The sequence below is a fragment of the Equus quagga genome, chromosome 13 (genome assembly GCF_021613505.1).
Source record: "Equus quagga isolate Etosha38 chromosome 13, UCLA_HA_Equagga_1.0, whole genome shotgun sequence".
Classification (NCBI taxonomy): Eukaryota; Metazoa; Chordata; class Mammalia; order Perissodactyla; family Equidae; genus Equus; species Equus quagga.
Genome location: NC_060279.1, coordinates 31,636,264 through 31,649,705, shown reverse-complemented (window position 1 = coordinate 31,649,705; position 13,442 = coordinate 31,636,264). Strand labels below are relative to the sequence as shown.

Here is a 13,442-nt window from a genome sequence, read left to right as displayed (position 1 = left end):
TGCATAGACTCCCAAGGTCACCATGCCCATTGGCTACGCTCGGCCCGATGCCCTTGTTCCGATGTGATGATTAAGAAGCCTGTGTTATTTCTCTATTCCAGAGAACCCTCCAAGACAAGGGTATCTTCCTTCTCTCCCAGGGCAGGTACAAGAGTGTAACTATTATGTCTGTTTTTAGAAAATCTGAGACCAAACTAAGCTTGGTGATTTTCCCACAAGACTGACCTCTAGGCCCTAGACTCAAGTCTCTGGTCACATAGCTCTGGACAGGAAGATGGGGGCAAAAATACGAACTGTAAAGACTCTAGACTGAGTAACTGAACTGACCTACAAGATAGCCAGTCCTGAAAAGGACGGTGTTACAATAGAATCAAAAACCAGATTCCCCAGGGAATACACCACAGTTTGCATAATGTTTAGGTTGGGAGAGCAAGTACAATTTTACGCTGTTGGGAATACTTGTCCTCTGGTCCCACAGAGGAACCCAAAGACCAGCAGGGTCTGGTCACTGTAACCAAAATGAAGAACAGGGTTGAGGCAACACAGAAGATAAATACCTGGTGGCTGAATAATTGTCTCAAGCCTTTGGCTGGGGGCATGAAGCTGACTCCAGTATGACCATTTCATAAAACCAGCAAGCAGACTGTGTCTGACCTCTGACCCATGAGTGATTATATCCCAATCAAACTACACTTACTGCCTTTTGTACAGAAAGAAATGGCTATAGAATGATCTGGGAGCTACTCCCTGGCACAGCTTCAGCTAGCATGTATAGCAAAATGGACTCTCTCTCACTTTCTGCCTCAGGTCAGTTCCTGTTCCCTGCTGTCTGCCAACCATGATATACTGCAGTTATTCCCAGCAGTTATCAAGGGCATGGAGACAAGAAAAAAAAGGTTCTTGCAGCTGTGGGCTCACCTTCTCCCGGCAGTGCTGCTCTCCTTTCCCTTCAGGTTGGGACTGACCGGCATAGGGAGTGCTGTAGGGGGGCCCGGAGGAGGTAGTGGTTAGTGTCTCCATGTCCCCATATGACAGTAAAGGATGCTGAGACGTTTCAGCATGAACCTGACAGTGCAACTCCCTTTAAGGCCATTTATCTAAAGCCCTGCAGGATCTTCTGTCACTTCATAAGAGGAAGAACTTCATATCGGACAAGGCTACCACCTCGTAGCTGATGAATAGAACAGTCTCATTTCTTTCTTCACTTATTAAATTCTTATGCAATATTGCCAAGAATCATTCCTGATCCCAGCAGTGGATATATGGAGAGTGTATAGCCAGGCTCTGCTGACTAATCTTCTGCCGCTTAAGTTCGGGTCCAGTCTAGCTCCCCACGGCTGCTCTGGTAACTGCTAACTCATTGGACAGCACGAGTCCCCTCCGCTCTGACTTCCTCCAACATCATGGAAGGGCACTTCAGGAGACAGTATGGTATAGTTAGTGGTCCAAAACATAGACTTTGGAATCAGACAACTCCCAGCTCCACCTCTTAAAATCTATAGAACCCTCAACATGTACCTTAACATCCCTAAGTCTCCATCCTCTCGTGTGTAAAATGGAATAATAATTCATTTATCTTTTGGAATATTTTAAGCATTAACTGAGGTAACATGGTTAAAGTACTTGGCACAGTGGTTGGAATAGAGTAAGCACTCAATAAGTATCAGCTATGATGATGATAATAATGATACTGATGAACAGTCCATGGCAAGAGGGGAGGCATGGGCTAAGAGTGGGGCACATGTCCTCCTTTCTCCTTTTGTACAAGGTTGAAGACAGTCAGGAGGAGTAGGAAGATGCTCAGAATGGCAAGTTTGCCAACTAAGCAATTAGACTTCCAGGCTGGACTTGAAGCCAATGGGAAACCATCATATTAGAGATTGTGTGTCCCAGCCTTCAGCACAACTTTCATATTGAGGTGGTTTCCAGAAAGTGACCGTTATCTCCTTGTGTTATCAGTTTCTATGCCTGTTCGCTAAGTGCTAGATTGGCCGATGACTGGAATTTAAACAACCTTTTTCATTGAGTAGAAATTACACTACTGTGTTTTCTAGGAAATTAGTATAACCTTTAACTTTGCCTCCTTTTGCCCTCCTTTCTACCTGATACTTCCTTCCAAATACATAGAATTTCAACCACCACCTCTTCCCAATAAACAAACGTTATGCACACTCATACTTCCCAAGAAAGTAGTTCTTGCAGTGGAATGCCTCTAAACAGTTTATTACAATTGTACCATCCCAACAAGTTGATGCCTCTTCGTGGCTTTCGTAAATGCCTCTTTGAGCTTTCTACTTCCAGTTGGATCACCTATGGTTTTGTTTAACTTGTTTCAGTATTGCTTTTTTATTTTTGTTTTGTTTTGATTTGTTCCCATTTAATCCTGAAACAGCACAGCATAGAACTTTTTGACATGAATTCCCCTCTGAAATTCTCATTTTGACCAAGTTCACTGTGTTAGTAAGTGGTGGGCACCTCTCTGGCTTTTGAAAAATTTATTCAGCCTCTTCTTTTCTTGTGCATCTCTTCTGCTTTGCCAGGTCAAGCTGGGAGCTGCCTGACTTGAGGGAAGGGAGAGTAAAAGCCATCAGTGACTCAGATGGGGTGAGCTACCCTTGGTACGGGAACACCACAGAGACTGTGACCCTGGTTGGCCCCACCAACAAGATCTCCAGGTTCTCCGTCAGCATGAATGACAACTTCTACCCAAGTGTGACGTGGGCAGTGCCAGTGAGTGACAGCAATGTGCCATTGCTCACAAGGATCAAGAGGGACCAAAGTTTCACTACCTGGCTGGTGGCCATGAACACCACCACAAAAGAGAAGATCATTCTGCAGACCATCAAGTGGAGGATGAGGGTGGACATTGAGGTAGACCCTCTTCAGCTCTTGGGGCAACGGGCCCGGCTGGTGGGCAGGACTCAGCAGGAGCAGCCCCGGATCCTGAGCCGGATGGAACCCATCCCCCCCAATGCACTAGTGAAACCCAATGCCAATGATGCCCAGGTCCTCATGTGGAGGCCCAAGCGGGGGCCACCTCTGGTTGTTATCCCTCCTAAGTAGAAACAGACTGGCCTGACTGTGTGTGGAGCACATACCAGTGAGACACTTAGTGAGGTTGCCAGGGGTGGCAGGAGCCAAACTGAGTTTCTGAGCCAAAGCAGACCTCTTGGTTTGCCAGCCTATGCAGCCACTTGTGAAGAGTAGGCCTGCTCCTTGGGCGGTAGAACCATATCCTTAGGAAAAGTTCTTCCTTTTAGGAATAAAGAAATCACTGATTTGACAGACTTGCTGTGATTACCATGCAAGTAGCCATATTTTGGAGCTGACCAGGATGATTCTTTTATCTGAACTATTGACCATTTCTTTCCTGTGAGATGCAGGGGATGGAAACGAAGTTAAACAGTGCCTGTGGCAAATGCTGCTTCCCAACCAATTAGAAGTTGGAGTGAAAACATCCATACCAGGTGTTTGTAAGACAGACAGTTCCACTGTCTAACTGGAGGGTACTGGGGAATGGGGTGGAATGGCGGTCAGGTTGTGAAGAGAACGGGTGATAGGACGAGGAAGAAATAAGTTGTTATTACAAATTAATACCTGTGCATTTATTAGCTGATCATCAGATTGTCAACACACTCACTGGAGTGAAAGAAAAACTTAGAAAACTGGAGAAAGGTTGGTATTGGCTCCCGTCTGAGGGGGAGCCTCTTGGGAACTGTCCAAGGTGCTGATGTGAACTAACCGATGGTGAATCTCAATGGTTCCTTCCACCCACCTCTTTCTGAAAAATTGATTATTCAAAGTATGCTCAGCCACAGTATTTGGATAGATAATTCCTGTATTCTGCAGTAGCTATGATGTTTGGGGCCTTCACCATGTTTTTAGTGAAAACCGAATTCTAATTTTGTTTACAGCTGCTTATTCTGCTCCCATTACCAGCCCTAAATTTAAAAAAAGATAAATAAGCCATGAATCCATGTAGGGTTTCAAAAACACTTCAACAAATAAGAATAGTATTTTCATTCTTTGGGGTTTTTTTTAGTTTCTGAATTATTGGAGTGTACATTTGTATGCATGGACACACACACACATGCACACATGCAGGCAGGCATGCCAGGATGCGTATAGCATAATTACTAGGAGATTTTCCAGCAGTACCTGCATATGTACTTGTAGCCTTTATGCATACACAGTACATACATTGCGTATCTGTATGTGTTTATTTTAGCTCAATTTCACAGAAGCTCAACTTTAACTGCTTGAACATTTGTGAGAAAGTGCTTCATAAGACTTCACTTCAGAGCTCTTTAAGGAAAATCTGAGCTACTCACATTAAGCAAGACTTTATTGCCAAGATCCAACCAGTAAGGATAAGAGACCATATTTTCTTTAGTCAGGCCAGTATAAAACTTTTAAAGTTTTCAGTCTTTACAATTAGGATTTTCCCAGCTCTTCTAGCTTAAATCACCCAAAAAAGAGCTTTTCCTTTTATTCTCAATGATGTAAATTGTGAGATACATACATACATATATGTGTGTATATATATATGAGAGAGAGAAAGAGATCCTTGTTCAAGATTCCCCATGCAAAATAATTATAAAACTCTCACTGTGAATTTTATGAATGGGTACTGCCAGTCTAATTTCAGAGGTGAAAAATTTGAGGTTCAGAACTGTTATTATAGTCCCATAGTTGGCTCCAATGATCTGTCTTCTGCCAGAGTTTGAGGATGGAGAAAGAAAAGCAGGAGGACTTATTTATAACTTTTATTAAAAATACAATTTAGTCTCATTTCTTTCAGGTTCTAGTCCCAAAGGATGGTGCTTTTTTTACATGAGGAGGTTAACAAATTCACTCCAAATGATGTAGTGTTAACCTCACACCCCAAACACCAGCTACTCTATTATAGATTAGTATTGATGGCAAGCTGAGCTATTTATAAAAGCACATTAATGACACATCCGTGACTCAGAAGACCTGGAGACATTCCATTTAGAAATAATTCAGCTGTTATATTTGGATTCCTCTGTCCTTTTCCGTGCTTCCTTGTTTTTTATGGAAGAGGTAGCCCCAGAGAGCTCCATGCCTTGAATATAAAGCTGCTCGCTTTCCACACTGACATAAGGAACAGCAGTCTCTCCATCTGATTGAACTAGACGCCACCCTTAGGAGATTCTGGAGAGTGGATACTGATCCTGGAATCTACATGTGGCTCCACTTTAAGAAAACCTGATATCTGAAATTCCAAAATTGTAACAACAGATTAATGAAAAAGGATTATTTACATTACAAAATCCTATACAAGATTTCTGTTTTCAAATTCCCCCAGCCCATTAAAATAAGATATGACTTACACAATTATACTTACATATAGCATAACATTTTCAAAGGCGTATCTGTGTTTGTAAAACAAGGTGCAACAGATTTAGCTGGATTTGTTCTCACTGAAAACTCACACTTTTCAAAGTTTTAAAAGAAATGACCTCAGGCCAGTCTTCTGGAAAATTATGTAATGAGAAAAGTAGATGGGAAAGTGCTTGTAAAAGTTAAAAGTACAGTGCAGATATACATTATGATGATTGTCAGTGATACTCTTGTGAACTCTATAGTTGGATCAGTCAGTTCTGAAATCAGCCTGGCAGAATGCTCTGTTGTCTGATTATTTTTAAGTTATAGTTGTTTTACAAGGAAAGGATCGCTTTTCTTTATGTGATCCTTAGATCATTACCTTTCAACTTGGTCAAGATATTGCCAAATGAAGGCTCTCCAACAAGAGAGAATTCACCCTAGAACTTCTGTTGGGGTCAACACCATCCTCCCATGAGGCCTTTCTTCCCCTAATAGTCTCTGGGTCTGATGCCAGATGCCATCAGTTTAAAGGGGCTCACTCGGTGCCTTGATTAGGTTTTAGTTGGGTAGTTTTAGGACTATATTTGGATTCTAAACACACATACACCCAATGGTTTCTTGGTGGCACAAGAGTTTTTAATTCCTGTGTGGAAAAGGGCATTTCATAAGGTCATAGATTCCTTAGTCACCTTTGAGATCTTTTCTTCCACAATCTCCAGGAAATTGACGTCTATTTCAATTATTTCATCTATTGAGGGTCACATACCTAATAAGAAGCAGAGCCAAGAGTAGACCCTGGGTTTCCGAAATCTCATGTCACAGCACGGTCACACTTACCTGAGACCCACAGTCATCTCTTTGTCTCCAGCCAAAGCATTGTCACCATCCTTGAGCCATTCACTCTCTTAGCACTAGAGACAATTGAATCCATCCTTTAAAGAGTAGGGGTAAATCCTTATTACAATTATGTCAAAAAGTAAATGTTCCCGATTCCCTTTTATTTAGCTGTTTTGAGATGGAACTCTTAATCCAAGCCTTTTGCAGTATCGTACATTCCCAAGGCATGGCTTCGGTCCACAGTACGTGGGAAGGTCGAAGCTAGTCCTCTCTCCACCTCCCATTCCATGGGCCTTTTTACAACTCCCTCTCTCTGAGTACTAGAAATGATATCTCATAGGTCAAAATCATGTTCTAACAGCAATTCTGAGCAGTAAAATAAAATAACTATGATTTATAGAGTATTTTACAAAAGGCTTCCACATGCACTTTCTCATCCCCAGACAGTCTTATGAGGAGTGTAATGTTGTTGTTGATATTATTATTATTATTCCCATTTTACAGACAATAAATTGAGATCCAGTGGGGTTAATTTAGTTACCCATAGGCACACAGACAGAAAATTCCAAGAGCCAGGATCCAAACTGGGGATTTGGGCTCCAAATCTCATGCAGTTATACTATACTGTGCTGCCTCCCCAGTTATTCCCTGCATAGAGGGCACAAAAGAGAAGGAAGAAAAGGAGAAAGCAAGCCACTTTCACCTACATGGGCACGTAGTCCCTACCAGTCTACTAAGTGAACAGATTACAAATAAGAGAACAAACACTGTTTCCTTATGCAGAGAATCTTGTAATCCCCAGGGAGATTGGCCCAGAAAAATGCCTGTCAGGGGCTGCAGTGTGGGTGAGCTGGCTGTCACTTGGCAGCTCTTAGCACAGTGCTGGTAATTAGTGGAGTAGGAAATCTGCTCTCCTGGTCTCAGAATCCCTTAAACACCATAAGCACAAAAGGAGGAGGAAAGCGTGCATCCCGCAGCTGAGGTCCCAGCTGAGCAAGGCCCTGCCACCCGCCATCCCTCAATGAGGCAGGAACAGCCCGTAGGGCAGAGGCAGTGGGAACAATGGCTTTCCGAGCTCCGGTTGGCACATTGAATGTTCTTGTTAGAACTGAGGGCACAATTAAACATTGCCAGAGCCAGCTCCCCACTGAGTTGCAAAGAAAGATGTAAACACACACACACACAGACCCACTACACTCACACACTCTTCAAGCTGAAAAGAAAATTAATCAAAAACCCAATGAACGCCTGAACTCTATAATTAAGCCTAAATGATCCTTAGATAGAAAGGGAGCTGAGTGAGCAAGCTCAGCGCACACAGATATTTTTACCCCAGAGTCTATTGCCATTAATTTCTTTTGAGATCTTGAGTACATCTGGTTCCCATTTCCCTCGTAGGACATGTGACTAGGGAAGGCCTTCAGGAGAGTTGCCAGCCCAGTGGCCAGAGGACAACCAAGGTTATTTGGCCAGTCTCAAACACTTTTATAGGAATGCATCTGGCTGATGAAGTGCCATTGCTCACCTTGGCCAGCTGTGCTCCCTCCCCTGATGGATCCCATCACTAACCTCAGTCCTCCTGACAATTCCTTTGAGGTGCACAGTGCTTTACAGCTTACAAAGGGCTTTTCCTTTCCTTTGCACAGAGTAAAAAGATCTGTGTTCAAGATAGGAAATCTTAGTATTGGCCTAACCTTTCTGTCCTTATTATTATTAATAACAATAACTCCCGTTTGAATAGTATGCTACAGTTTACATAGCACAGACACAAATACATTGTTATTTTATTCTCAACAGTACTATAAGATCCACTTTATGTCCCCATTTTACTGATGAGGGATTTGAGGAGAAAGGTCAAGTGACCCGTCCAAGGTCACACTAACACTAGTAGTGCTCTGGAGACTGGAGCTTCAGTCTTCTGGCTCCACACCTTTACTCCATTCTCACAGAACATCCTCTCCCTAGTTAAATGCAAGCATCCTTCTCTGCTTGTCCAGCCGCTGCTATTCCTTGAACAGGGCTGACTGACTAGGACAGGGAGTCTTTGCAGGGCTGCCCTAATCAATTCCTGGATGCACTTTGACAAGATAGAGTAAGCTCTCCTGAGGAGTCTGGGTTCAGCTTCCCAGGCTCTGTGCCTGCAGGTGATTTCTCTCCTATCCCACATTGGAAGGGAAGCTCATTTGGGTGCTCTGAGGTCAGAGGCCAGAGCTCAGGACCTCAGCATGACTTGAATCTTTTGGACCCGGCTGGTAAATGAGACCTTGAGCAAATCACTTAATTCATCTGGGCCTCAGTTTCCTCCTCTGTTAACTGAGCCACTAATATAGCCCAGTCAACATCACAGTCAGGAAGACATAGTGCAATGATGTCTGGAAATAGTCCAAAATGTCTAAAGCACTGTCCAATGTAAGGTACTGTCACCTCAGTAGAATCACAGGGCCCAGGGCTAGTTGCAGACCCTCAAGCCCCACCTACTTGGAAGTCCAAAACCATCTCAGGGAAACCCGCTCTCCCTGCCAAGTGATGCCTGGCCTCAGTGGAGGGTGGTAGGCTTTAAGCTCTCCCTTCCCCTAGACACCTTGCTGGATAGGCCTGGACCCTGGCAGACAAGAAGAGAAAGGGAACTACTACATAGCCCAGTAGAAAGCAGCTCTAGGAAGAATTTGCAGCTAGAACTTCAAGAGCCCTTCTGAAAAGGAAAGGAGGCAGAACATCAGATCTGGGCCAGACTTGAAATCCCAGCATGATTTGCCAGTTTAAGCAGACTAGAGAAACCAGCCAGGGACAGCTACGTTTTTCCTGTCGTGGGTCAGGCAAGAAATAGGGGAAAATAATAATAATAAATAAATATTTTTATATATATTTTTGTATATTATATGTACATACACACACCTCTGTATGGGTCTCCACCAGCCTGTCTGTCCCTACGGTTTCTGATACCCCAGGTCTTGGCTGAGGTTCCACAGTTAGGCGGTAGCCTTATAGATTTGGTCACGTAGGTGCACATAAAGGAGGTAATACTTCTTCCTAAGTTGCCCCTCCCAAGCTGTCTCACCACACTGGAGGCATACTTGGTTATGGCCCCTCTCTGCCCACCCTGCCTGCTGTGGCCCCATTCCACAAGGCCCCACCTGGACCAGCCACACAGCCACATGGCTTGCCTCAGGGTTGCTTCCCAAGGCCCCCTGTGCCCACACCCCAAACTGTGCCTCTCCCCCAAGATGGGCCCCCTGCCACCCGTTCTCCGAGGAGAGAGGTAATTTTGTACGACTGGGGAGTGGTCCTGAAGAGAACCTGCCAGTCTTCTCATCAGGACAAATGTGAAGCCAGGCCTCTGGACAGCAGGCCATGTAGCCACGCACAGGAGTCTCTCCTCTGCCTCCAGGCTCTTGTTTGTCCTTGGCTAACCCAGAAAACATGGCTTGATCCTTAAAACAGCTGAGTGCTCGGTCAGAAATGCCTGAGAGAAGGGAAAATAGACATTGGAATTAGAACCATAAGGGGAGAAGGCTAAGACATAGAGCAGCAGCCCAGCTGCACTCAGACCTCCCTGGGGATCGTGAGGGGCTCCGACAGTGCACGAGAAGCATTTGAAGGATGAGATAGCTGAGTGTGGGGCTGGTCTCAGGCTGTCTGAGGCCCAGCATCCCTGGGAGGAGGGAGCAGACAGGAAGGAGCAGAGAATGCTTTGCTTCAGGCAGGGCCTGGGACTAGGGTGAACCAACCAAGGCATCGAGGGTGCAGAATTTAAGAAGGCATTCACTCAGGTTTGTGCAAACACTGACGTTGTGCTTGCTGAGAGTGAGCCCCTTTGGTGTCTGCCCTAGATGCCTGGCTTGTCTCACCCCAGTGCCCATCCTGCTTCAAGCCATCTTTTATGCATTGTTTTCTTCACAAGAGGAAGAGCTGCTGAGGGAGTGCCATGAGATCCCTCTGGATACTCATTCTCTCAACAAGTAGTTATATGGAGTGTCTGCTCTGCACCAGGCTAAACAGAGTCCCTGCCTGCAGGGAGACGATGCTCACAGGAAGCTTTGGGAGCCACTCATTTTCCCCCTTGGGGTCACACATTGCAGGGAACCCAGTGCTCCATTAGTCTGCCTGTGAGAGGACATTGCCTTTCTGTCCCAGGGGCTCAGCAAGGATGGGTGAGGTGACAAGGCAACGCTCTGTCCATCTCTTTGAGCTCTTCTAAGGAAAGGCACTGGGGAAAACCTACAACCACATCAAGACATACGCAGGCACTGGTGATGAAGGAAACAGCTGGTTATCTCTCCATCTGTTCCTGTCCCATCACCCCCACCCTTCAAGCCAATTAGAATATTCCACACAGACGTGATCCAATGAAATGTTAATTGGAAAAATAACAGGAAAGATAATACATGCACTTCAGACTGAGAACTATTTCATTAAACTGGGCTTTGAAAGCAAGACAGCCAATTAAATTATTTCCCACTTCACTCCCTCATGTACCAGAAACTATGGAAAGCTATTACTTCTAATTAATTAGGGAAGAAACAGGGACTCTGCATATGCACATCAGATGAAGAGGGACTGAGGCGCTATCTCACCTACCTCTTCGTGTGCAGTGCAAGCACACACACACACACATATCAGGGACTAAGGGCTCGTCTACCATGTCACCTGAAGAATTTGTGGGTCTTCTGAAACAGCAAGAAAGCGCCTGCTCCCAAAAACCCCTCACAAAGTCAAACAAAGGAAAATGCCTTCTTTGGGCACGTCCATCAGAAATAAATAGGGCATTTGTTGTGAGAGAATAAGCAGCCCTAAACTCAGTTGGATTCCAAACGTGCAGCCAAAAATGATCTTGTCTTTGCCTCTTCAGTAAAGAAGTAGCCACTCCCAAGCCAGATCCCTATCTCAAATGCTCAGGATGATCTCATGGACCAGGAGACCTGAGACCACTGAAGCCTGATTTTGAATTGCCTTTATTATGCAGCTCACCTTTACTTGTCCATCTGTGAAATGTGAAGAAGGCCTGTTCTCAGTGCCGTAGTCACCCCTTAAAGTTTTTAGGCTTGTGAGAGAGCTCTGAGCTTCTTGTGCCTTGCCTTGGGGAAAACTGATAGACAAAACTCAACCCTGTGGCTAAAATATTATCTGTACAAAAATTATGCTAACCCAAGGTCATTTATACTGTATAATAAATATAATTAATATAATATGAATAATATAATGAATATAATGGTCATATAAAGCAGTCGTCCTGATGATATGACTTTTGCACACAAGCATCTCTCCAGTATGACCCATGAGTACACGTGTGCCCACATTGTATCCCACTTTCCCCCATCACCCACCATGTCTGTCCTTCTGTGCCATACAAAATAGCAAGGGCTGGCAGAGCCTAGCACAAACAGTGCCTCTGGCCAATCGCTTATTGCAGGAAGAGGAACTGGCATTTATTGACACTAGAGTATGGCAGCTAGGGTGAATGGAGGAACAGTTTCTGAAATGACTTCTAGGCTATCAAGTTTCCATTTGTATCTATAATGGGGTTGTCTGAAAACCTCAAACGATTGGAACCAGTTTATTTGGCTATCGATATAAGAATTTGGGTTTTGTTTTCTTCCTAAAACTGAAACCATGCATAAAGTCTGAAAAGGCAACAGCATTCATCTGTAATCATAAAGCCTTGTATCATTATAGCAGTACATCCCTGTAAGCAAACCCAGTATATCAAAATCCAAAGATACAAAACAGAAAAAAAAATAATCAGGGAACAAAGAGGAGGATGTCTAATGCTTGGATTTACCTCAGAGTAACTCCTTTCATGTATTCAAAAATATTCTTTTTATTTTAAAAACTGAGTTCACCCACTTCTTCTTTAGGACCACAGCTGTTATATAAAGCAATATATACAAGTACTCACCAAAAAAAATACTGTCAACAGTTTTCTTTTCAAAGAAAAATTGACAACTTCAAGTTGAATAATGTAGACTCGGATTTAAGAAGTTTTAGTGCAGTTGGAGTATGCACCATGCCCAGGATTACTGGGGAAGCTGTGGGGTTCTGGTGAATCAGTGATTCTTGCAAATCCTGTGCCTTCGGATGCTGAGAAACAAAACCCTGGGGGCTCTGGAATTCCCACTCATTTCTGTAGATCCTTTTATGCCTTGCTGATGTATTATACCTATAGACGATCTGGAATCTCTTAATATTATTTTAATTATTTATTAAGAACCACATAAAAGCTATAGACCATCTTTACAGAGAAATATGTAAATGAGTACCCATAATTTTGCATAAAATTTCAGGGTCATTGTCCCCTTGAAATCTATTTATGAAGCCCAGATTATGAACATCTGCTTTTAAGGAATGACATTCTTTGGTCGCTGTCTTAATGCCCTTTTTATTGACATGTTCCCATGTCCACATACAGGTCATCTAGTAGGACAAGGCACGCCCAGCAAGCAGAACCACATGGCAGAGACTAAGAGGAGGAAATGAGCAATGGCTGTGGCTCCAGAAGCTGAAGCCCTGGACAGCTGATTTCCCATTAAAATGAGTGCCATCCTGCCTGTCTCCTCACCACCCTCCCATCTCATGACCCATACCCCCTCCCATCCCACCACGTGCCATGCAGCACTCCCCAAGGGCTGGCTGGGCTGGCTGGTTGGCTCCTGAGGAGCTGTGTTGAAGTGGGAGTTGTGTCTGCTGTATCTTTCTGTGTGAAAGATTGGGTCCATCCAGATATCAAGTTCATCCCCAACCCTCTAACTGAAGCTGCCCAGGGATGAAGAGCTGGTCAGCCTGGACTCCAGATACCTAAAATGACCCGGCCTTGGTTCCCAAACCCTGCCTTCCCTCCCTACACTTTTGGTTGGGAAACAGAAGGATTATGTATCTTTCCTCTTTCTCCCTTCTCCACATGGGTGGCTGATGTTAACACTCTCTTAAGATTTATCTGATCCTTAGAGAGTCAGGACCAAAGCAATCCTGTCTCCCCTACACGTCCAGGCTGGGTGACTTCAGGTAACCAAAGGCAAAGTGTATGTCCCCAGGATCAGTGGGGTGAGGGGAGAACCACCCTAAGGGGGCAAAAATGGTGTGCATTGGTTTATTTATTGGCTTATTTATTGGCTTGCTCACTGACTTATTTATTTATGAAATATGTATTTATTATATAGCAGAAAATCCACTCCCATCCCTGAGGCATCCAGCCCCGGAATTTGTCTTCTTGGCCCCATAGAGCACAGTGAGTTATTCCTCTTTGAAGCCACAGAAAACAA

At 44.2% G+C, this 13,442-nt stretch overlaps 1 protein-coding gene across 2 annotated transcripts in view; it reads left to right on the top strand.

Moving 5' to 3' along the window:
- Positions 1–13,131, top strand: part of FAM78B (family with sequence similarity 78 member B) — a 90,735-nt gene extending 77,604 nt beyond the window's left edge. Inside the window, exons 2-3 of one of the 2 annotated variants that reach the window (XR_006891648.1) lie at positions 2,541–3,467; positions 12,593–13,131. Coding sequence is in view for 1 of the 2 variants with exons in the window: in XM_046683266.1 (XP_046539222.1) it covers positions 2,541–3,063 (523 nt within the window). In the remaining variant the exon portion in view is untranslated. Of the gene's footprint in view, positions 1–2,540; positions 3,546–12,592 lie in introns of those variants that run through there. The other variant, XM_046683266.1, reaches the window with a different exon arrangement.
- The last annotated feature ends 311 nt before the right edge of the window (positions 13,132–13,442 follow it).